At 41.5% G+C, this 25,393-nt stretch overlaps 1 protein-coding gene across 6 annotated transcripts in view; it reads right to left on the reverse strand.

The window, feature by feature from the left end:
* Positions 1–25,393, reverse strand: part of TTLL5 (tubulin tyrosine ligase like 5) — a 249,166-nt gene that overhangs the window by 110,674 nt on the left and 113,099 nt on the right. For 5 of the 6 annotated variants that reach the window (XM_054715891.1, XM_054715892.1, XM_028141342.2 and 2 more), the window contains 2 exons: positions 23,196–23,383; positions 4,406–4,560 (listed from right to left, as the gene is read on the reverse strand). In XM_054715891.1, coding sequence (XP_054571866.1) covers positions 4,406–4,560; positions 23,196–23,383 — 343 coding nt within the window. The remainder of the gene's footprint in view (positions 1–4,405; positions 4,561–23,195; positions 23,384–25,393) is intronic. The other variant, XM_028141345.2, reaches the window with a different exon arrangement.

Here is a 25,393-nt window from a genome sequence, read left to right on the forward strand (position 1 = left end):
ATGCTCTATCCACTGAGCCAAACCAGCTAGGTCCATGTCTTATCTTTTAGACCTTACCCAGCAACCAGCATTCTGCGGAAAACATGGAAGATATATCCTGGATAGTAAACTGAGAGATCTGGAACTACCGTGTTTTATTTATCACTACTCCCCAGCATCTAATGTAATGCCTGACATATAGAAAATAAATAGAATATATTTTTTAAAGAAAATAAACTCAATTACTTTTTAGGACTGATTGAAAATGAAAAGATGGGAAGTAGGAAATGTGAACCTCCAGCAGCATTTGTAAGAAATAATCTAAGGGGAGGGAGAAAAGTATTAGCTAAACTAGAATCAGAATCTTTGAAAAACTTCTCCTTGAAGGCCAGCCAAATTATGTAAAACAGGGTACTAGGTTTTTTATAATTTATTACTGAGGAGCAAGGGGGCAGAGGACAGGGTGACACAAAATATGGCCCACATTTTCAAGGTTTGGTGCTTCATTGTACCCCATTCCCCAGGATGGAACGTAAAGTGCCAATGCACACCTGCTCCCTGGAGTGGGGCTGGCCAGGCCAAGCAGCACATGCCCACACGTCTTGCCCTGCCACACAAGGAGGAACAAACTCACGAGTGAGCTTTCGACCTCCCCCACCTTTAATATCGAGGAACAGACAAATCCTCAGGTTGCGTGTTTGAAAAAGCCAGAGGTGGATAAAAATAATCCAATGACAAATGCTGGAAAAACATACAAAGGGGCAGAAGCCAGACATTCGTGGGATTCCCTGACAGCTCGATCTACAAGGAAGGGCTGGGCTGGAAAAAAACAGGGCCTCAGGTTCCTGCCAAGCCGTCTGAGGCCCCATCCTTCCCAAACCATTCCAAGCAGCAGCCAAGACTTGACAGAAACCCTTCTAGGTCTCACAGAGCAAGATGCACTGTGCAACCACCGAGTGCTCCTCACCTGGAAGTGCTCCTCCCTACGAGGCTGGAAATAATGAGAAGGCACCGCTGCATATCGATCCTCAGCTCCCAACAACTCCCCACGGCCCGGAAAATGGATACTTAAAAGGCAGCTGAAAAAACGTACCCATCTCATTGGCTAGATAAAAGCTTATTAAATACCCAGGTATCAGCACTCAGAAACCGAATGGATCCCTTTAAGAAAAAAGAGGTCACGACCACTAGTACCTGCATTCCAGGGGCCCTATTAGATAATTCTAAATTGGCCTTGCTCGGAGGCACACCTCAGGCTTCTAAACATGTGACTGAATTTGGCCCTGACTACTTTCTCTTCTGGAAAGTGGCCTGCAATTAATCTCACTTATTACCTCTGAAAAGTAACAACAGAGGAATGGCTGGCCAAGTCCAACTCCAAGTGTCTAGGGAACTGCAAGCTACATGGCCAGGCCTCAGACTGTCTGGGCAAGTCATGGGCTCTTTGCCTTCCTCCCCACAACAAAGCTTGAACAGGGACTCCAGACAGACCAAAGGAACCGAGGGATTTGAGGAGCTGGGCTGAGCTCACACTGACCCAATGGGAGACGACAGCCCTGAGGCTACATTTGGGATGGTTTCAGAAAGCGGGGGAAGAACAAGGTTGTCTGGTGAAAACTTGTGTGATCCATAAAATTGAGAACAATAGCAACACCACAGGGAAATGAAAAATAACACTATTTGCAGAGTTCTCGTGAGTCACCAGTTTTCATTCCTGTGGCTACCAAGTCACTGAATCCTGATGAAAAGTACAGCCAGCAATGGATTCTCTTTACATAGTGTTACTGTTTACAGGACAGCCCCCAGTTCAGCGAATTATCAGAGTTTATCAGCACTGGAATCCGCTGTTGCTATTGTAGAAGAACAAGTAAGAGTGCCTCTTACTTTCTTAGCACCCACTTCTAGGGAGATCAAAGTGCTTTAAGGGCAATCTAAAAGCTCTCAAAACAGGCCAGTTTATATGTAAGTGTGTTTACCTAGAGAAAACATTAAGTGAATAGTGTAGGGTCACTTAGTGTTAAAACCAGTAATAGAACTCACATCTCTAAGCCACTAATCCCATATTCATGAAACTTAGTCACTCTTACTACCAAGGAGGAACAACAAGAGACTAAATAAATAATTACAAAACAGTGACTTACCAAGTAAAATTAGAAATCGGGGCATGGTACGAAGAATGCCTGCTGTAGCCCACTTCACAGCCAGGTCTGGAAGGATCTCTGAGAATCCTTAGGGCTGTTTTAGGATGGGTACCTCTGGGAATTCCACCTGGAGCCAGAACTCCCAACCTAGCCTCCAGGCTGTCCTGGCAACCAGAGGTTACCTGGGAGCAGAGGAAGATCTCCCAGGGCTAACCTGGACGGGAGTGGGAGCTGAAAACTGGCCCTTAAGCTTGAAGAACAGGTGAAGAGAGGACTGTTGTAGGTACAACTAACCCAACAAGGAAGGGGACTTTGTGGGGGTTGCTTTCTGGCGCCAGTGGCTCTGAGTTGATCGTACAATGTGACATTCTGCCACAGCTCAGGAGCAGTCAGGCTGGGCAAAGGCCACCCACAGTGTGGCCTCTAAATCCTGCCTCCGACCCTGACAGATCCCTTCGTCGTTCTATCTCTGTATTAACAGGTGCTACACCAAGAGAAGGCTCTCCTTATTTTAAAAATTCCCTCATTCCAAAAAAAAAAAAAAAAAATTCCCTCATTCCATCTGTAACTAATACTCAAACTCTACTTCTCCAAAATGTGTAGTTCTGACATTTTGTTTATGGAAAACGGCTGCAGCCTTATCCTATAGATAATATATCTGAGATTGCAGTGGAAATGTTTTCCATTGAAATAAGGCTCTGATTGTAAAATGAAAATGGAATATTTGGAAATATTTTATATGGAAAATAAAGCTCTATGGTATAAACAGAATTTCTTTTTTACGACCTACGTTTTCAGAATTTTTTACCATAGGCTGTAAATCACCAAATGACAGACTCCTCCTGGGAAGAGAACTGTGTGGGAGGATGCCCAGCTTGAAAAGTCTTGCTGTTCAGTCTTCAACTCTCTGTAATTCTCAATTGAGATGATTCTTTTCACTCTTGACCATTGTGATTACTAGTATAAAATACACTGGACCAGAGCATGATGTAATGTGTTTATATTTATGTTGTTTCCTGGGCAGAACCTGTTTCCCAAATTAGTTCCTTAAGAAACAGTTCTAATACCAACATACTTTAACAACAATTAGGTATTTCTGCCAGGCCCAAGTTTTTGGTCTCCCCTCCCAACTTTGGGGCAAGGCAGCATTAAAGAGAAGGCTGGCTGGCCTGGCTGGCTCAATGGTTGAGCACTGACCTATGAACCAGGAGGTCACAGTTCGATTCCCAGTGAGGGCATATGCCTGGGTTGCGGGCTCGATCCCTAGTAGGGGGCATGTTAGGAGGCGGCCAATTAATGATTTTCTCTCATCATTGATGTTTCTAACTCTCCCTTCTTCTCTGAAGTCATAACTCATGAACAGATGAAATCAGACCCTTATTTAATAGCCACTAAAGCAAGATGTACTGGGGGACTTAAAGTATGGACTGAGGCTAGAATTCAAGGCAGTGATTTCTTTTTTAATTCAAAAGTTGCTTTATGGCCAGAACCTATCTGGATTTTACCCTCTGCCACTTCTCTCAACTATATAAAGGAAATCTCCTTCCTACTTCCCAAATGAACACGACCAGGAAGGCTGTTTTGAGTTTAATTATAGAACCTAGATGAAAAGAATGTCCTTCAAAAGAAGAGTCCAAAGCCACTGAAATACAATGGATTACAAGGTATAAAAAAGAATAAGGAGATGAAGAGAAAATGTCAAAAGTACCACATGATTTGAGTTATATGTGGAATCTAATGAAGAAAATAAATTGATGAACAAAACAGATTCAGAGACACTGAAACATGCAACAGACTGACTTATTTCAGAAGGGTGGGGCGGGGTAACAGGGAGAGATTAAACAAAGAACTTATATATGCATAGTCCATGGGCAAACAATAGTGCAGGGAAGGCCTGGGGAGTGGGTGGGGCAAGGTGGAAGGGGTCAATGGAGGTAAAAAAAAAAAAAAGGTGACATTTGTGATACTTTCAACAATAGTTTTAAAAAAAGTCAATACATGAAAATGTCCACAATAGGCAGGGATTAAACACAATATAAATTCTTGCTCTTTCACCCAGAAGTGAATTTATGGAACTGTATTAGGTATTTCCTTTTCATTTGCTTTGCTCACAAACTGTCCAACAAGTGAAATGAGGCCCTATATTCAAGTGCCGTAGGACTTGGACAGGTGGGGAAAGGCCCTCTTACCAGTGTCTATGCAGGGAGCTCAAGGTGAAACTGGCTTGATCATGACCCAGGCCATCCCCGTGTGACCCAAACATTAGCTCTGTGGTTCTCACGTACCTGCTTCCAGGAGGGGTGGGGTGGCTCTCAGGAGCTTGGGGGTCTGACTGAATTGACCATGTCGGGCCGCTAGGACTGATGACAGGCCGAAGGGTGGGGGGAGTTGAAGCACTGCTTCTGTTTATGATGCCGCTTGTCAAATTCAGGTTTGATACCTAGAAATGAAGTGAGGGAAATAATCTGATTTTACAGAGTTTTAGAAAAGTATCATTAAAAACACATGGGAAGAATCAAGTCAAAGTCAGAGATGCTGACTCAATGAAGCTGAAGCCGAAGCTGCTGTGACGAAGGTCCCATCAAAGCTGGCTTCTGCACACACCCCAGAGCAGAAGTGAGGGGGGCTAGTGTCAATGTAAGCACTGCCCTGGCCGGCGTTACTCAGTGATTAGAGCGTTGGCCTGTGCACCAGAGGGTCATGGGTTCCATTCCTGGTCAAGGACACGTACCTGGTTTGCAGGTCCAATCCCCCGCCCCCTGTTGGGGCGAGTGTAGGAGGCAACCAATCGATGTGTCTCTGTCACATCTATGTTTCTCTCTCCCTTCCCTCCTCCTCCTTTCCACTCTCTCTAAAAAAATTTTTTTTGAAAAAATCAATGGATGACTCTGGATGGTGGGCACACGTTGTAATATACAGATCTTGTAACATAGAAACCCACACATGAAACCTGTCGGTTCATGTTGACAAATGTCACCCCAATCAATTAAATAAAGTAAAATGAAGAAAAAAATCAATAGAAAAAATATCCTCACTGCTTGGGTGAGGATTTAAAAGAGAAAAAAAGAACCCCCAAAATCCTGATTATATAAGCTCAGGGTTGTAGTTAAAAAAAAAAAAGAAATTAACAAGTATTTATTTTGCTGCTACCATGTGCAAAGCACTATACTGTCCTAGTTGCTGTAAAATACAAAGGTGAATAATAAAAACAGCAAGAATTTATTAAGTATTTACTCTGTGACAGGCAAGGTTCTGAGAAACTAGGCAAACTACTTAGCTTTTCTGGGTCTTGTTTCCTCATTTGTAAGTTCTAAATGCTCAATAAAGTTTAGTTATAAGTAATACTTATTATTATAAAATACAAAGGATTCATTGCTTTAGAAAGAAAAAAAGGTGCACAGTCACTAGCAAAATAGACATTGACTTCAGTAAACAATTTATGAAGAAGAAAACTTATTAGCTAATTAAACATTTAAAACTAGTAATTTCCCCTGGAAATCAAAAGCTGCAAATTATATTACCTCTTTTGTGTGTTATAGTAATAATAAAAAACACAGCATCTAATAATGGCAAGGAGTGATACTATATAGGTACCTATACTATTTATGTGACTATAAACTGGTATAATCTTTCTAGAAATAAATATGGCAATATATTATTAAAAGTATTATTACAATGTTTGTACACTGTGATGCTACAATCTAACTTCTGGCAACTATGCTCAAAACAACCGCATATGATCAATGACTGAATGTTATAAGAGCAGTTACTGTTTAATGTGCCAGCTCTGTATAAATGAGTACATTATATGCATCTCATTTCAATTGCCATAATTCTGTTGTAAGTACTATTATCATCTCCATTTTACAAAGAAGGAAACTGAGGCGTAGAGAAAAATGGCAGAACTGGGATGTGACCATGATCTTTGGAACTCCAATGCCTGTACTCTTATACTGTACTATACTGTGAACAGATTTTGAAAACAAGCATCGACTTTAATATTGTAAAAGGAGAAGATCTAAATGGCTAACAGTATTTTACATATATTTTGCCCTACCAAAATAAGGGAATATTCTGTATCTATTAGAATTTTTTTGAAAAATATTAAAAAATATAGGAACATGCTGATTTTTTTTACAATATGAAACTATATAGAGAGCAGATCCTTAAACATAAACATGCACAAATACACACTCATAAAGGACCAGAAATAAAAATCCAATTCATAAATAGCATCTATTTCTGAATAGTGACTTATTTTCTTCCTTACACTTACCTATATTTTCCAAGTTTCCTATACTGGCCATGTTATTACTGTTAGTACCCCAAAGAAAACTTTTAAGTCATTATTAGAAATACAGAGGATAGTTTGAGAAGCATTTCAGAATAAGATCCACAGGGGATGCTGAAAAGAGAGGGGACACAGCTGAATGCAGGACACACTAGGGAATAGTGACATAAGGAGAAGTATATTTAAAAAAGTGTTTTTCTATAAGATGTCCTAAGAAGCCAATAATTGTGACATCTTATATAATAAAAGCGCAGATAGGTCGACCGAACTCAACCAGTCACTATGACGCACACTGACCACAGGGGGAAGACGCTCTGACTGGTAGGTTAGCTTGCTGCTGGGGTCCGGCCGATTGGGACTGAACACACCTTGGAGCCCTCCCGCAGTCTCTCCCCGGCTGGCCGGCCCCCATAGGCCCTGATCAGCCTGATCATCGGCCAGGCCGAGGGACCCCACCCATGCACATATTCATGCACTGGGCCTCTAGTTTACAAATAAAAATATACTGGGTTTTAAAAAAAATCATAAAATCTGATAGAAGAAGTTATTTTTAGCAACATATCCTGCTTCATTCCTAGTTACAGATTCTTTAAGTAAAAATTTCCTAGGCCTGTGCCTTCACACCAAAGGACCCAAACATTTTTATTGGGGAAAAACTGTTTTCCATAGGTCAGGAGTGATTTCAGGGGTCTATAGACTGAGGTACAGGACACTCAGGCTGCACCCTCCACTGTGGATACAGGAGCCGACCTTGGCTTGTCAATTCTGACCCCCTTCTGCTTCTACCAGGGAGGAGAAGAAAGACACCCACTAACCGAGGACAGGGAAGATACAGTGGCAGGTTATGGCAGCCACCTCTGGCACCTGGTACTGTTGAAGGGCTGGCCTTCTCCTGTACCGCAGAGACAACACAGGCCAGGTTCTCCGACATTCAAACAGACTCCCTGCAGGATTGCACTCACTCCCGGCCAGCACTGAGCCCCCGCCTTCCTGCCCTGAAGCACCAGGCCTGCCTAATTAGACATGAGCTTGCGGCTTGTAAAAGTTCTACAAAGTGAGAAAGGTCTTTATGATAACTGACAGCTTCTCCAACTACTATCTCAATCAGTTGTGCCAAAAAACTAATAAAAGAGGCTTATTCATAATTTATAATGAAATAGCAATAAAATAAACAAAATGTGCACACTTTACCATGTTTAGTATAAACTGTATAGTTTGGAGATGAGTGAATGCGAATGAGAAGAGACTTCAGATTTGGTAAATCTTCTCTCTTTTGGCAAAGCTGCCCCTAATTTAGACATCATTTCATCATAATAGCTAGCATTCCTGGACGCTCACGGAGTGCCATGTCCTAGGTGTCCTTGCATTACCTTGACATGCATTATCCCGTTTAACCCCGAGGGAGCCCTTTGAAGTAGGCTCTCCTTCAATATTATAAAAGGAGGAAACTAAAATGGAGAGAGGGCAAACAATTAGATAAAGTCACATACCTACTAAGATTAGCAGGGAATGTTCTCCTCCAAGGGCACTTGGTATACTTTTGCCAAATAATAAGGTTTAATGTTTGAGTTCTTACAGCAGCAGTGTCAGGCACTCATGAGTGAGGTTTTATATCTCACCCCTCACCCACTGCTCAAGGAGGGAGACAGTGCTAGACTCCCACTCAAAGATGGAGAAACTAAGGCTCAGAGAAGGCATGTAAGTAACCTGTTCAAGGTCACCTAACAGTTGCAGAACTGGTACAATCATTTTCTAGTTTTGTAACTAGTTACCCTTAACTATTGCAGATTTTTAAAAATATCCCCAGATACAGACCTCAAATTCTGAAAACAGAGGTTATATAGGGAATGATTACACCAAACTATTATACCAGCTTTTCTTTCTTCCCTGTAAATTTTATCTCCCACGTGTTACCCTTCACCAGAGGATATTAAATAAGTAAAGCAAAAAACAAAAAACAAAAACAATATCCATCAGTGTTGTTTCTTAGCAGGTGTAGTGAAGGTGGCATGAACACGAAACTAATTTTGGACTCTTGGTGGGTTTTTCCACGTAACATCTATTCCTTATTTCATGGATAAATCAAGAATTCGGAGCCACTGTGACTGCCTTCTACACAAAAGCGAAGCATCATTGTTCATTTATTTTGAGAAACAGCAAAAGTAACCACTACTTAAATGAGAGATTATATAAGGATAAGAAAACTTTCAAAACTTTTCATCTTTCTTTCCAAAGGATTCCCACTAAAAAAAAAATAACCTGTCTCTATTAAGTAATAACAACCTGCCCCTCTAAATATTCTATTCTTCCTTCTGTGGTTTTGTCTAGGAGACACTCAGCACTTATGTCATAACTAGTAGCCCTGCGCACGAATCCATGCACCAGTAGCTCGCTGCTGCCCTCTAGTAGCTCTCCGCCCACTGCCCCACCCTCCTGTAGCTCCTCCGCCCCCTGCCCCCGCCCCATAGCTTGCTGCCCTGCCCCCTCCTGTAGCTCTCTACCGCCCGCTTGTAGCTCGCTGCCCCACCCTCCTGCTGATCTGTGATCCGGTTATTATGTGGCCCGTCGTTATGATTCACAGTGTAACGACCATTTGCATATTACATCTTTATTATATAGGATTACCTCAACTTCATCCAGCTCTGTTTTCCTAGGACAGTGGTTGGCAAACTCATTAGTCAACAGAGCCAAATATCAACAATACAATGATTGAAATTTCTTTTGAGAGCCAAGTTTTTTAAACTTAAACTATATAGGTAGGTACATTGTTATTAATTAGGGTACTCCTAAGCTGGCCTTTGCTAAAAACGTCCTCAAACTGATTGAGGTACACTCAAGGGGCCAAAGAGCTGCATGTGGCTCGTGAGCCACTGTCCTAGGACATACATTGCTAATAAAGAATCAAATAATTTGGGGCTCTCTTAGAATCTTCTTGACCCAGTCCTTCAGACAAGCCATCATCAATCGACCAGAAGTGACAAGGGAGATAAAAACCTATTTTTAATCCCTAGAACAGTGCTATCCACCAGAATGTATTGTGATGATGGAAATGTTCTATAATCTGCACTGTTCAATACAGTATCTACTAGCCACATGTAGCTATTGTGTATTTGAAATGTGGCTGGTGTGATTGAAGAACAAGATTTTAAACTTTATATAACTTAAAAATTTTTTAATCCTCACCCTAGGGTAAGTTTTTATTGATTTCAGTGAGAGAGGAAGAGAGAGAGAGAAACATCAATGTGAGGGAGAAACATTCATTGGTTGCCTCCTGTACCAGGGATCAAACTTGCAACTAGGTATGTGCCCTGATGGGGAATCGAACCTGCAACCTTTTAGGTGTGCGGGATGATGCTCCAACCAACTGAACCACCTGGCCAGAGTGACTTTATACACCTTAAATTTAGAAAAACCACATACAACTATTGGCTACCTTAAGAGACAACACAGCTCTAGAACCTCAACTAGATCTGGCTGAATCTTATGTATACAGATTTATGTCCTGCTGAGGTTTGGTCCAAAAAAATTATCTCTAGATTGAATAAGTTAAGAAAGCCTTTGGCCCTTCCATTCAGCTTTGTAGGAGCAGCAGCAGGACTCACTGAACTGAAATGGACCCAAGCATCGATTTTGGCCCCACGAGCACCTTGTGTTGACAAGGGAAGACCGAAGGGCAGGGCAAATCTCCCAGCACTGACCAGGCCTTAATAAACTGAGTAAGCCAATTAGGGTTCACACCTAAAGTCTTCTTCCCTAGCAGGGCAAAGGGAGGATGAATATGGCTGTTACCAGGCGACATCTGCTTTTCTGTCCATCCCGAGGTAACATAACAAAACCAGCTGTTTTCAGATGAAGAGAAAGTGAAAAAATGGCACTTATATATACCTGGTTTGCAATGATGGCCAACATTTCACTACTAAAGAATATTAAACAAAATCAGGCTTACAGCACATAAAGATACGGCATCAGTCACAAAAGAGGTGGCTCAGCATTTCTGTTAGGAGTATTAGTCTCTAAGGGTGGAGGTCATAGCCACTGGGCCAGTTGGCTTCTCTGGGCTAATAACCAGAGTCTATGCTCCTAAATGTAGGCTGGCCAACTCATGGATTCATGCTTTTGGTCACAAAAGGGTCTGGGAAACAGATGAGATCATTAACTAAAACTCATTTTAATTACTGAAACTATGACAAAAAAAAAATGCCTTATTGCCCTAGACGGTTTGGCTCAGTGGATAGAGTGTTGGCCTGTGGACTCAAGGGTCCCGGGTTCGATTCTGGTCAAGGGCATGTACCTTGGTTGCGGGCACATACTCAGTAGGGAGTGTGCAAGAGGCAGCTGATCGATGTTTCTAATTCTCTATCCCTCTCCCTTTCTCTCTGTAAAAAATTAATAAAATACATTTTTTTAAAAAATGCCTTATTGATAATAGATATAAACAGCTTTATGTGCAAAAGGCAATATACACATATAAGAACCTTGAAATCTGTATTTGGATCTCTAAAATGTTCTACCATAATCAATATTCATGCAAATATGAAACCTTTCGGGTTCACTACAGTAACAGTAATAAATTTAATGGACACTTTGTTTTTGCCAGGCATTGTTCTAAGCTAAGCTATATATACTCATTTTATCTCCAAGACAACTCTGATAGGTATAATTATTTCCCTCACTTACAGATGGGAAAATTGAGATTGAGAGGCAAAATAACTTGCTCAAGAATAAAAAATTGTTACATGTCAGACACTAGTTTCAACTCCTGGTTGGCCCCCTGCGATATCTCCTGAATCTTGTAGTTTTTTTCTTCACCCTGTTCCCATCCCCCACCCAGCCCTTCCCTGCACTATTATTTGTGTCCATGCATTATGCATACATGCATATAAGTTCTTTGATTCATCTCTTCCCACCTCACCGCCACCGCCCCTTCCTCTGAGATTCATCTGTCTAGTCCATGCTTCTATGTCTCTGATCTATTTTGTTCATCAGTTTATTTTGTTCATTAGGTTTTAACCACTGTTATTCCCACGGCCTGGGACCACTGAGCCTAGAACTTAAAATTTCACCTGTGGACCAGCAACATCTGCACTACCTGGGAGCTCGCTAAAAAGGCAGACTCAATCCAGCCTCTGCCTCAGTGAATCAAAAACTGCATTTGACAAGATCCACGCGTAATTCACATGCATCTTAACGTTTGAGAAGCACTTATTGGGGGAGGGGGGGATGCTAGAAAAGAAAGGAGAAAACAGGAAAGAGGAACCACTTAATAGTTCTCCTCCATAAAGCTCAGGGGATCTTCCAAAAGCCGAAGGAAATGCCCTGATGGGGTGAGGAGCAAGACAGAAAACAATCAAGGGGAAGGAGTAGAGAAAATAATTCTATGAGGGATGTTAAGGTTTTACTATTTCTCAACGTTGCTTAATATGAGTAACTGTTTAATATGCCAAAGATACAAAAGTGGATAATTTAGAACAAGCTTCAAAATATTTCAAGTCTGCCTGGCCAGTTGGCTCAGCTGGTTGGAGCGTCGTCCTATACACTAAAAAGTTGCAGGTTCAATTCCTGGTCAGGGCACATACCTAGGTTGCAGGTTTGATCCCAGGTCAGGGAGCCTATGGGAGGCAACCGATTGATGTTTCTCTCTCACATCAATGTTTTTTTTTCTCTCTCTTTAAAAATCAATGAAACATATCTTTGGGTGAGGATTAAAAAAAAACACGACATATATCTATATCTATATCTATCTATATCTATATCTATATCTATATCTATATCTATATCTATATATATAAAATCCAAGGTTACTTGTTATACCGACATGAGAAACAGCGGTCATTAAAAATAAACCAAAACATTTAAGCCTAAAAACACTCAGCTTGTTAAATATTCGTCCACCCCTGCCTTTCTGTAGCTGGTTAGCTGAGTGAATGACGGCCTGTGGGAAAGTCCAGTCACGGCTCCCGCCTCGACCCAACGCTCAGGCAGATGTTTCACCCTTTGCTGTCCTCCTCCGCTGCTCCCACTGCCCTGGAGCGGCTCACCCACAGGTTCCACTCCTGCTCCTCTCTCCATGTCCATTTCCACAGTGACCTCGGTGCATTTTTTTCTTTTAATACCAAAACACTGTTTATTTTAGAGCCAGCCTTCCGAATAAGGCAGGTGAGCAAATAGCTGGATGTGTGGGGCAGGGACACATTGCACGCATTCCATCTAGACAGGTGTTTAAATTACAGCGGGAATAAATACAGGTGATGGATTGAAAAGAGGGTAGGAGAAACAGAGAGGGAGCCAATTTCCGGCGGCTGGCCCGCCCAAGTGTTATTGCCTGTTACTGCTGTTTGCTAAAAGTAGTGCTGCTGCCAGTGCTATAATTAAAATATGATGGTACTGCCCTGATGGCTTCCCAGAATATGCCACCACCCACCCAGATGCATAACCTTTTGGTATCTAAAGAGGACCAGGGCCAGGCCTAACCTAGATCACTGCTGCTCTAGTGGGCATGCTCTAGAAATGCTGGGGTCCTAAGTGATCAAAACAGTCCAAACCTCAGATAATTCGATAAATATTTGCTGCATTGCCTATTAGGGGCAAGGCCTTGGGTAAACCTTAGGGGTATATACAGATTAAACTGTGGCCCCTGCTCTAAAGCCACAAAGGAATTGGTTCCCCTAGCCAAACAGCAACATATAAGGCCTCCAGAATACAAGCGCCGTAACGAAAGTGCTAAGGAAATTCAAAGAAGGCACCTGAGCTGGGCCTGAAAGGATAGGTAGGAGATGTTGGGGGAGGGAGTGGGGACAGTAGTTCCTAGCTGGCAAGAAAATTCCTAAGTAACGCAAAGACAAATAAGCAGGAAGACTGTCTGAGAAACAAAAAGCAGTCTACTAGTAATTTGGCAAAAGCCTAGAGCAGAAGAGAGGATGAGACAGACAAACAGCTTGGGGAGGTCTTTGCCTACCACGCTCAAGACCCTGTTCTTCAGCTATCAGACAACAGTAAGCTTGCTCATGGGTTCTGAGAGTAGTGCTGCATCAGAATTGTGGGCAGGCAGGTAGGTCTGGGCTGTTTTTGTGCGGTGGGTTGAAAGGGGCCAATAAGGGAAGTTCAGATCAGTTGAGAATCACAAGTCTGGCGAGAGGTAATAAGGCTGGGACGCAGGACACATTACTGCTGGTCTCCCCTCTTCCCCTCCTGGGCTAAGGCAGAGTGCTGGGCCTTGGAGCTGGAGAACGACGTTTGTAATATGATAAATTCACTCGGGTTCATGTGTTCACTGTTCACCTTTTCTTTTCGGATCGGCCCTCTTTGGGATTACATTTTCCCACGCAGCGGGTGAAGAAGGAAGGTGCTGCCTGCCCCTTAAGGAGAGAGAGGGTCAGAGTGGGAATCTGAAGCCAGCTTTGTTCCAGGGCCCTCTGAGAAAACGCGCCTTTCCTCCGCTGTGTCTTTCCATACTTGTCTTCAACAGTAAAATGGTTTTGAGGATCAAGATTAGGGGAGGGTCTGGGGGGAAGGCACCCCAGGAGGATGACTAGATGGCTCCAGTCCTTCAGTCTAGGTCTGAGGCCTGGTGGGCAAAAGAAGACATTGCATCATATGCCCAAGTCACCAAAAGCTCGGGATTCCACCCAGGAGTTTAGAACCAAAAATCTGACAGTAATTAAAGAAGGCTTCCACTTGAAGGATCCCCTCTGGGCATCTTCTCCTCAACCTCAAGATGGTGACTATGGAATCCTGGATTCCAGCCAGTTCTCTGAATCCGTGTTTAATGACCGTGTGTGCAGTAATGTCCAGCTCCCCCATTAAACCTCAAAACCAAACATACTGACATTTAAGGATGGTAAGGCTTTAGTAGATACTTGAAAAAAAGAAACAACACAGGTTAATGAAAAAAGTGGGATGCTGGTATCCAGTGTGAGCCCTTGAGTCCTCACCAGCTCAACTGTTAGCCAGCATCTGCCCCTATGCACCCAGGTGCTATCAGTCCCTGAAGGACAAGACTCCACTCATAGCAAACCACAGAATCCCACATTTCTTTAAAAGTGGTTTGTTTATAAATGTAGTGACAAAAACCCTCCTCTAACTGGGCCTGCAGATTTTCACATGACTTTACCTTTCTTGACACAGAAGCAAGGTTTATCATTGCTACTTGAGGAAAACCTATCTACAGCTATGCCAGGAGAGGCGGGAATTACCCTCAACTTGGAAACTGAAAAAGCAGAAACTTATTTGGTGTTTTAATTATTGGCCCTAGGAAAGTCCTTTCACCTACTTCAGGACAGTAGGATCCTGAAACCTTGTTGCTGCCACCCTGCTCTTTACTTCCCAATGTTAACTTTGTTTTTCATAAAAGAGCTCCCTCAGCTGTAAAGGATCCTTGCCATTAAAAATGCTTCAAGAGCACAGTGGCAGAGTTGGAAGAGCTTCATGCCATGTTTTGTATTGTATTATAATTGCAGGTTTATCTGTCTATCTCGCCCCACAAATTACATGCTCCTTTAGGACAGGGACTGTATCCCCAGAGTTTAGTTCGGCCAGGAGGGACAAAGCATTTATATATTAAAGGCAGTAGATCTCATCTACTCCCAAACACACACACACACACACACACACACACACACCCCTGTGTCCAACTATAAGGCTAGCAAGAAAATAAAAGGCTCCAAATGAACTCTTTTTGCATAGAGGGAGGGACTGCTTTGGAATTAGGGGAAATAAAATAATCAGTGACTACAGTGAGAGATAAGTGTTGCTCTTGCTAGTAACCGGCATAATTTGAGAGATGATATCTGCCTGGTGTGAAGCCTTTGGAAGGTCCTCAATTGGTATAATAATAGCATTGACATACAGATTTTGGTCCTTGTCTATACCACGTGTATACTATATTTGTTTCTCTTAGAAATTCAACATTAAAAATTTAATTAAAAATAGCTTTAATAATGGCTTTACACATGAGCAAATCGGTGCCATCACATTCTCAATGCAGCTTACAATATTGGCATAGCTCAATTTCCTCATTCTAGCATAGTCAATAAAAATCTTAGATAATTCTTGTCTGATGAGGCCCAGAGATGGGGTTTCAAAAGATTATTTCACTAATTCAAAAAATAATCAGACACCTACTCTGTGAGTGGCATTCTTTTGAGCACTTAGGATAGAACAATGAAAAAAAAAAATCCTCACCTTCAGAGATTATAGCCTGGTGGGGAACATGTCACTAAATATATAAAATGTGTGAAGCAAGGATGACTACAAATTTGGAACAATCATTCTGGGCCAAATCATTAATATTAATAGCCATATCTGACCTAACAGTTTTGAGAGGTTCTTGCAGACCCTGTGTTTATTGGGCATCAATAGGAACCTAGTTGGGAGAGTTTCTATAAACCATTTGAAATTAATGCAAATTTCTAAGTTTGAGTGTACATTTTTTTCAGGAGAAAGAATACAGTTTTCATTCAATTCTCAAAGGGATCTCTGACTCCAGAAAGGTTAAGAAGCATTTGGACCGACATGAATATGAATTTGTCTAAATCTGCATTCATACTGTCCTCTCTGCAGGCTCAAGCACTGACATGGCTACAACTCTGGGCAATGTCACAGGAACCACAGGCTCTCAGTGCTAAGCTCAGTCACTTTAGTCTGATGAGAGGTTAGAGTCCTTATTCAAACAGGAAAAGGCAGAAACGCACAAAGGGAATCAGACAGACCTGGACTGGAGTCTGGTTCAGTCACTTTCCATTTGTGTGACATAGCTGTCACTTACTCTCTAAGCTTCTATTTTCTTCGTCTGTAAAAAAAAATATGTACCTCATACGGTTAAAGAGAGAATACTTATGAAGTGCTTGGCGCAGTGCCTATAGCAAAAGTAGACATTCAACTAATGTCAGCTGCTTTCTTATGAAGGGCAGATATGGTCTCATCAATTTTTAAAATGGAGAGCAATCGTTTAAAGAAATATAAAAATGCAGAAAAATTCTCTTCAATTCTATTCAATTTAGCTTGCATGTGATAAGTGCCTACCAAGTGCAAGGTGCTGTGCTAGGAGAAGGTTAGAAAGAATTGCCATCATGTAGTTTATAACTCTACAGCAGTGGTTCTCAACCTTTCTAATGCCGTGACCCTTTAATACAGTTCCTCATGTTGTGGTGACCCCCAACCATAAAATTATTTTTGTTGCTACTTCATAACTGTAATTTTGCTACTGTTAGTGAATCGTAATGTAAATATCTGTATTTTCCGATGGTCTTAGGCTCTACAGCAGCAGTTTTCAACCTGTGGGTCGCAACGATTCACTAACAGTAGCAAAATTACAGTTATGAAGTAGCAACAAAAATAATTTTATGGTTGGGGGTAACCACAACATGAGGAACTGTATTAAAGGGTCGCGGCATTAGAAAGGTTGAGAACCACTGCTCTACAGGAAAGAAGAGATGCATAGTAAGTATAATAGATTTGTTATAGAGAGTGATGAATGAAGGGCTAAAGGAGCATAGAGAATGGACAGAAGACTTCTAGCTGGGGCAGCAGAGCCTTCTTCAAGATTCACTTTTTTATTTTATTTTTAAAAATACGTTTGATTTCAGAGAGAGGAAAAGAGAGAGAGAGAAGGAATGATGAGAGAGAATCATTGATCAGCTGCCTCCCACATGCCCCATACTGGGGAATTAGCCTGCAACCTAGGCATGTGCCCTGACCGAGAATTGAATCTTGACTTCCAGGTTCATAGGTCCATGCTCAACCACTGAGCCACACCAGCTGGGCAAGATTCGTTTATTTATTTTTTTAAACGTATTAAGTACTTTTACATTCAGGTGGGGGGAAAACTGGTGAAAAAATGGACATGGTCCCCCTACTCAGTCCTGTAAAATCAACACATTCATTGAGTACCATCATTGAGTCGGGTTCTGAGGCAGCAAAGGAGACTATTAAGGGAGACAGCTATCTGGACATACACAGTGGGCTGAGTGAAACGGCATTCATATGAGTGAAGTGGCATCTATGCTGAGTCTGAACGAAATGTCTTAAGTTAGACATGGTGACTGGGGAACATTTCCCTTGAGAAGATAGCACATAGTGAGGCACAGAGACCAACAGAAATTCTGGCTGAACTTCACAAAAGAATGTGTGATGGGAGAGAGACAGACTAGAGTTAGTTGCCTGGAGCCGGATTCTAAATTAAGGCTTTGAATAACATTTAATAGCTTGGGCTTCACATTATAGATCACAGGAAGCCCCTCGAGATTCTTGAGCAGAGGAGTACTATTATCAGACTTGTGATTTAGAAAGATTCCTTTAGAGCAAAGACTAGGGTGACTAAGAGAGAGGCTGGCTGGGAGGCCATTTAGGAGGTAATTGCAGCTGTCCAGTTGAGAGATAATTAAGGCCTTAAGCAGGACGGTAGATATAAAAGTGAAACAGAGAAGATAAATATCAGAGACATTCTAAAGTCAGAATCAACAAGACATGGCAACTTGCCTGGACGTTTAGAGAGAATAAGGAAGCAAAGAGAGACAATGATAAATCAAAAGCTCCTTACCTAAATTCCTAGAGAAATTGCAATGTCAACTAACATAGAGAGGAAAAAAGAGACAAGAGTAGGTTTTAGATATACTAAGTATTTTTGAATATTTAAAAAATATGTTGAATATTTTAACGCTGGTAATACAGTTAAGTGGAAGAGTCTAGCAGGCAGCTGGAAATTTAGACCTGGCACTCAGCAAAGAGGTTCAAACTAAAAGATACATATTTGGGAGAAATCCACAGAACAGTACCAGGTGGAGCTATGAGGAGAGACGACACTACAGAGAGAGGAAACAGTTCCGCTGTGCCTGGAACTAAGAGATATCTGGAGGATGCAGTGAAGAGCAGAGAGAGGTGGATGCCCAGGCCATCACCCACCTCTTTCACCAGAGACTCTGCTGTTGACCCAGAGATTCCCCAGTGCCCGTTCTCATAACTGAGGTTCATATACCAGTGGCTTAAAAACACGTAGAAAACGCAATCTTTCCAGTAGGAAGAAAAGAGCTCTCAAAGGAATTATTGAAGGGTTGAAGATGCTAAGCGAAGTTTCAGGTAGGAGGTGGTCAATCATAGTGTCACATGCTAAAGGAGAATGAGAATTAAAAACAGGTGACCGAAGCTGGCAATTTCAAGGTCATCAGTGACCAGTGAGAAAGAGTTGGACAAGATGGTCAGAGATGAAGTTAGACTGCAAGAGTAAGGGGTGGGGGAGGACTGAGGGCAGCAAGGGGGTGTTCCTTCCAAAGAAATTTGGCTGTTCAGGGACGACAAGAGCTTGAGGGGGTGGATGGCAAAAGAAAGGTTATTTCAGAACAAAAGACCACGCAGCAGGCCAAGGAATTAAGAAAAATTGGGGGGTTAAGCCTTGAGAGACACAGAAGATGTAGGAATTAGATGAGATCAATGGGAACTAGGTCTTAGAGCGGAGGCACAGGGATCCAGGAAGGGAGTGGTCCTGATACTAAAATTGTTCTATCTTACCAATAAGGAAGTCAAGGCACAAGGAGGTTAAGTAACTTGTCCAAGTCTCACCGACTCAAGAGTGTCTGCTTTTTCGTTTCTAGACATGAAGAGTAATGTATATGATACAAAGAAGTTTATACAGAAAGCATATAGAACCAAAGGAGTTAGGCTTAGACAACAACCACAAAATCCGAACACAATGTACAGGTGCTCAGTGTGTCCAGATGAGCTAAGGAGGCAGGAAGTCTGCTGGTGGTAAACTGAGTGTCACCTGTCTCGATCCTAAAGGACATTTGTAACCAGGTCAAACATTTGGCTTCTCTCTGCCAATCTCACTTTCAAATTGGAATTTGTGAAATCGAGATTCACTCAAGGTCTACTGTGGACCATGAATAAGTCAGCAAGACTACAATGGTAGCTGCTACAGCAAAATAAATAAAAAAAAACAAATTCCTTTGTGAATTCTCTGAATGCATATGAATGAGTGAGAGTGAATGAGGACTGGTGTGAACCAAGCATTCCATACCTAAGCATATCAACATTCTATACCTAAGCATATATCCTTCTCCAGGACCAGGCAAGGAAGTATCAGGGCAAGGAGCAAAAAATGAAATTAATGGTTTTCTTTTCTACTCTCCATCGAAATGAAAAATGTGAGAAGCAAAACGTGCCTCCTCCCTCCTATGTATCTGTCAGCACATTTCCAGGAGGCCTGGCCACATCCCGGGCACTGGCTGGCTGCGGAACAGAGACTGACGGAGCCCTCGCCTGGGTGGTCTGCTGTTATCCCTTTGATTAAACTCCCAGGCGGGAAGAGCTGGAGCTGCTCCTAATGATAGCTGGGTCCTGAAATCTCACACGCGCCGCACAGAGAGGGCCACTGCTCCCTCTGATTCCCTGCCTCCCCTCCTCACCACAGAGCTGGGCTGATTCGCCACATTCTTCTGTGCACTCAGGGCAGTGACCACAGAGGGCTGCTTCTGTGCAGAGCGCTGCAGTTGTAAAAAAAAAAAAAAAAAAAACCACGCCTCTCCCAGCACTGAGTGAGGCAGAGATAGTGAGACCTCACACCCAGCTCCACCCAGCACCCTGCCAGCTACTGCAGCGCTCCCCCACCACAGGTGAAAGATGCTTGTGGAAAACCCTGCTGTCAGGGAGTACACCTTGCTTTCCAGAGGCTCCCATCCTCCCCAAATAACCAGCCTCTCACATGACACGGGAAAGACCCCAATGTGATCTGCCTTCTGTTCAGACGTGGAAGGTATGTGTTGAATAATGGTACGTTAAGAATATGTACTTGCCCTAGCTGGTTTGGCTCAGTGGAAAGAGCATTGGCCAGTTGACTGAAGGGCCCCAGGTTCAATTCTGGTCAAGGGCACGTACCTCCCAAGGGCACATACCTCCGTTGCAGGCTTGATCCCTGGCCCTTGGTTGGGCACGTGTGGGAGGCCACCAATTGATGTATCTCTCTGACATTGATGATTCTCTCTTTCTGCCTCTCCCCCTCCCTTCCACTCTCTCTAAAAACCAATGGAAAAATATCCTTGGGTAAGGATTAACAAAAACAAAACAAAACAAAGAACATGTATCTCTTCTAACTTCAAACATACTTGAGCTGGCACAAATATTTCTAAAGTGGCCACTGTGGCTACTCCTTGTGGTCAGGCAAGTTTGATATTCTCATGTGTTCTGGGCCATAAACAAAGTTCAGTCATAGCAGAAATAGTAAAAGCAATGACAAGGTAGATGAGGTTCTGTTCTTATAGAGATTCCTAAGAATCTAGCCTTTAATGTAAATTCTGGATAACTCAGTTTTATTATCAAGTTTTTGGGCTGTCAGAGTACTTTGCTTACTTTTGGCTAGTTTACTCTTCCTCTGCACCTTCACCGGTGAGCAGGGAGAGAAAGGGGTGACAATGCCTCATCCATCCTCCTCCCAGCTGCTTGAGGGGTCCAGCTAATGGTCTCCGTGGCTCCCAGTCAACTATAAAACGAAGAGTGAGCTCCTACAAGGGGCATTCAAAGCTCTCTGTGAATCAGCCCTTGTCTTCCCGTCCAGCTTCCATCCTAGCTGGGTCCTGCTGGCTCCCTCTCCTCCAACACCACTAACCAGATTGTGAGTTAGTTCATGCTGAGGACTGTCTTCTATCATCCCCACAGATTGGTGCCAAGCCTGGAACACTCTTAAGAGCTTAATAAAATGTTTTTGAATGAATAAATTTAAAAAACACATCTGAATAAAAAATTTTATGGAGAATGCCACTAAAAACTTTTTTTTTATCCTCACCCAAGGATATGTTTATTGATTTTAGAGAATGAGGGAGAGAGAAAGAGAGAAATATCAATGTGAGAAAGAAATATTGGTTGCCTCCTGCCCCAACTGGGGATTGAACCCACAACCCAGGTATGTGCCTGACCGGGAATCGTGCCCATAACCTTTTGGTGTACAGGACAACACTCTGAGCCACCTGGCCAGGACTGCCACTAAAAACTTTAATGGGCTAAATAACTGAAACTGTGGACAAAATAAAATGATTTTCCAGAAAATGGTGCTGTTGTATTTTCCCCAACAACAAATAAAGAACTTGAGGTTGCGAGAAGTTGAGTGAATTTTCCAAAATCACACAGCTAGTCAGTGACAGAAGGCAGGTCTTTAGATGGCCAATTCAACTCTCTTCCCACCACTCCACCCTGCTTATTAGATACTACAGCACCTCCCTCAGCACTGTTCCAAGCACTAACCAGACTATTACCAAGACTCCAAACGCTGAGACTGACATCTAATGGCAAGTTCAGAGCCCTACGAAGAGGACTCCGATGGACTTCACTGGCACTGAAATTCTTCTCAGCTGAGAAAGATGGACGGATGAAAGACAACTTTCCAATTATAATGCCCTCACCTAAGATTCCCACAAGATCAGGATCCTGTCATTCTGCAAGATTTGCAATCCACCAAATGACACAAGTGGAAAATATGTAAATACCAAAGTTGGCTATATTTCTTTACTACAGTTGCAAAGAAAAAATTTTAATGCTTTGGTGCTTCTAGCTGCTCATTTGTAAATTGAAAACATATTCTAGTCAATGAGCCAATGAAAAGATGTGTAGCAGAGCAGATCACTGGGCCCTTTCTCCCTTCCTCATAGCCACTCACATTTCAAAATTCCTTCCCATTCTACTATGGGCGTGATATTCTATTCCGTCTGCCCACTGTCCTATCACTAGAATCTAACTACCTGACTCCCTTCAATTCTCAACATTGCCCTTATAAGAGTCTCTGCTTTCTGTTTCACATTGGGTCTCTTCCTCTTCCTTCCTTCCTTCAAACTATTAGAGATTTGAAAAAGAAAACCAATTACATCCTCCCACACTGGGGTGACGCTGAAGTACAGCTAAGGCTTACCTTTCATTTTGGTCCTAAATTTTATACAGAGAAGTAGGGCACCACCAGGGAGCAGTGTGTTTCCTACATTGGATATGTACTTAAAGTACAGCTTCACATTTTCTAGACTTGATAGCATTACAGAGTTGCCACCATTTAAGGAATTTGACACAACAGAGATAGAGGAAAATATAACTGTGGGGTTAAGTCATGATCATTTTTTTGGAGGACTTTGATGCCATTTTGCTTTAAGGAAAAGGAGAAGATATGGCTTCTACTTTCAGTTAAATACCACAGCAAGGAGGGGAAAAAAGAATCCCAAAGTTCTTGAAAGTTTCACCTAATCTCATTGTGTTGTAAGCTTGCTATTATCTATCTAACTTAAAGCCAAAATCCTGGCATCTATTTCTAGCCAGCCAGCTTTTCAGATGACCTTAACTACATCATTTCTTTCAGCATCAGTTTTCCCCACCTGTGAAATGGGGAGAATAACATGTGTTGGAGAAGGGTGTAATGAAATACTTCATTAATCAGAACCCATAAAACATCTGAGATCACAAGATGAAAGACGGTACAATAAAAAAGTAAAGTAAAAGGTAATGTTATGGCATTCTGGTAAAAAGATTTATAAGACTAGAATTCACTAGAAAATGTTACCAAATTAAGTTATTTTAAAAGATCCTATAAAAGTTATTTTTAAAGATCCATGAAATAAGTACATCAACATCAGTTGCAACTTGACTTTGCAATAACTGTAACAGAAACTCATTTTCTTTCAAGTTGAAGAACTCTTTAGTTCGAAACCAGCTAATACTCATTCAACTGGCATCAGTATATAGAAATTAGTAAGGACAGAGTACCCTGTCATTACTCCCGTGTCAGCTCCAAAGAGCCCTCTGGCACCCCAAACCGTGCATACCTGCTGGGTGAGGAGGCTGATGTGAGTGGAGGGCGAGTACTGCCGCGCCGCCTGCTTCTCGGCGAGCCGCTGCAGTTCAGCTGTCACCATGCTCTGGTTGTACCGCCTGCTATATGAAGGAACATCTTCTCCCTCCTTATGCATTTTGGCTGCTCCTGAATGCTGCTTATTTGGATGGCCTGAACCTGCTAAAAAAGAGAGAGAGAGAGGGAGAGAAAATTTTTTTCTCATGTAAAAATAAAATTAAAACAAAGTAAACACCTTAGGATGATGACAGAGAAACCTCAGCCAGATTACTTTACTGACAACATAAGGAGAAGATACTATCTTGCAATGCACAAAGATAAAAAGAAATCCTTACTACACCCTAAAAATTCTTCCTACTGCCCAATTGTTACATGCATTTATTAATGTGTTTTTGCTCTCTATGATGGCTTCATAAGAAAGAATTTCATCCTGTGTAGTGGAAATAACCAATCCTAGAATTTACTAATCTGAACAAAAATGTAGCCTCGAAACGCATGATTATAATTCTTGTTTTTTTCTTGTGTGACTGTACTTGCCGTAGTCTATGGCATCCACTGTCAAGTCATCCACAATCCTTCTAACAAAGCTCTGAGATCACAGTTTTATTAGTTTTTGAACACTGAAATTCTGGCAAGAAAGAAATAATTTAATATAAAATCAAGGTTCATATTTTTTTTCTATGCTAAAAGTCACACATCTTACTGAAAAAAATTTAAAAATCCAAAAAAGAGAAACAATGTAATGTGCTTTCTTTCTGTCATACTAATGCTTCTATAACTGTGATCATTCTGTATATATGATTTGGTGACATTGCTTTCAAAAATCTAAATATTCTCATGTTTATTATGGGATACATATAAAGTATTATTTATAACAGATGTATAACTCGGACAGCATATTATAGTGAACACCCGTGAACTTATTATCAACTCAAGGACCACATCACCAATAAATGTGCATCAACCCAGGTGCTCCTCCTGATCCCTTGCCTCCCTTTATCATGTATTCCCTTCCTTTTAAAAATATAACTTTATATTGTGTATTTATGTATGCATTTGTGTGTACACATACTCAACACCAGGTAATTTTGCTTGTTTTTGAGTTCTACAAAAATGTAAACCTTACTGTGGTGGATTCCTTGGACTTGCTTTTGTTATTCATTACTATACGCCCAAGATTCATCCTTTCTAAGTGTAGCTAAAATTAATTTTATCTGCTGCTTGGTATTCCATTTTGCAAGTACACTACAAGTTCTTTTTCTATTCCCCCACTAATGGATATCCTAGTTATTTCAAGCTCATTGCTATTATAGACGGTGCGGCATACCTCCTGCAAACACCTCCTGGTACATATGAGGAAGAACTCTTGTGTATATGCCTAGGAGTAGCATTAATACCCTCACCTAAGATTCCCACACCTGAAATTAATATAATATTGTATGTCAACTATAATTAAAATAAATTTTAAAAATAAAAAGTCTAAGTTAAATAATATATTAATCTCATTCCCAAACTACTCAATAACCACAGAAAAATTTGACTCCCATCACTAGCAGGTTATTATTGCTGTCTACTATATTGTTGCTGACTATTGCTGTTTACTACTATTTAAGCCATTCAGAATATGTTCTTGACTACAGTTGAAAAAAGCTAAAAGCCAATTAGGAAAAGTAGAGAATGCCAATTATATAAAAACTAAATAATATACTTATAATCAATCCATGGGTAAAAGAAGAAATCACAATAGAAATTAGAAAACATTTTGGAACTGACTAGTTTCTTCTGTTCCCTATTCCTCTTTGAGAAAAGTAGAAAAAGGAAGGTGAAAAAACAAGTTTTGATGAAAACACAGGGTATTGGAGACAGTGACATTACTGAATTTCTCACATGAGAGAAAAAAGTTCAAATCAAAACATTATTATTACTGATTCTAGAAGATTAAAAAATAATAATAATCATATAATTAGCACAGACACATATTCATATTTATGACTTATTAAAATAACCCATTTAATATTTCTGATTCAAGCCACATATTATAAAATCCATTTCATTTGAAATCAGATACTGATTAAGAAACAGACTAGCACCCTGGCTGGTGTGCTCATTGGTTAGAGCGTCAGCCCATGCACTGAAGGGCCTTGGGTTCAATTCCTGGTCAAGGTTCAATCC

Source organism: Eptesicus fuscus, chromosome 5 (assembly GCF_027574615.1).
Source record: "Eptesicus fuscus isolate TK198812 chromosome 5, DD_ASM_mEF_20220401, whole genome shotgun sequence".
NCBI lineage: Eukaryota > Metazoa > Chordata > Mammalia > Chiroptera > Vespertilionidae > Eptesicus > Eptesicus fuscus.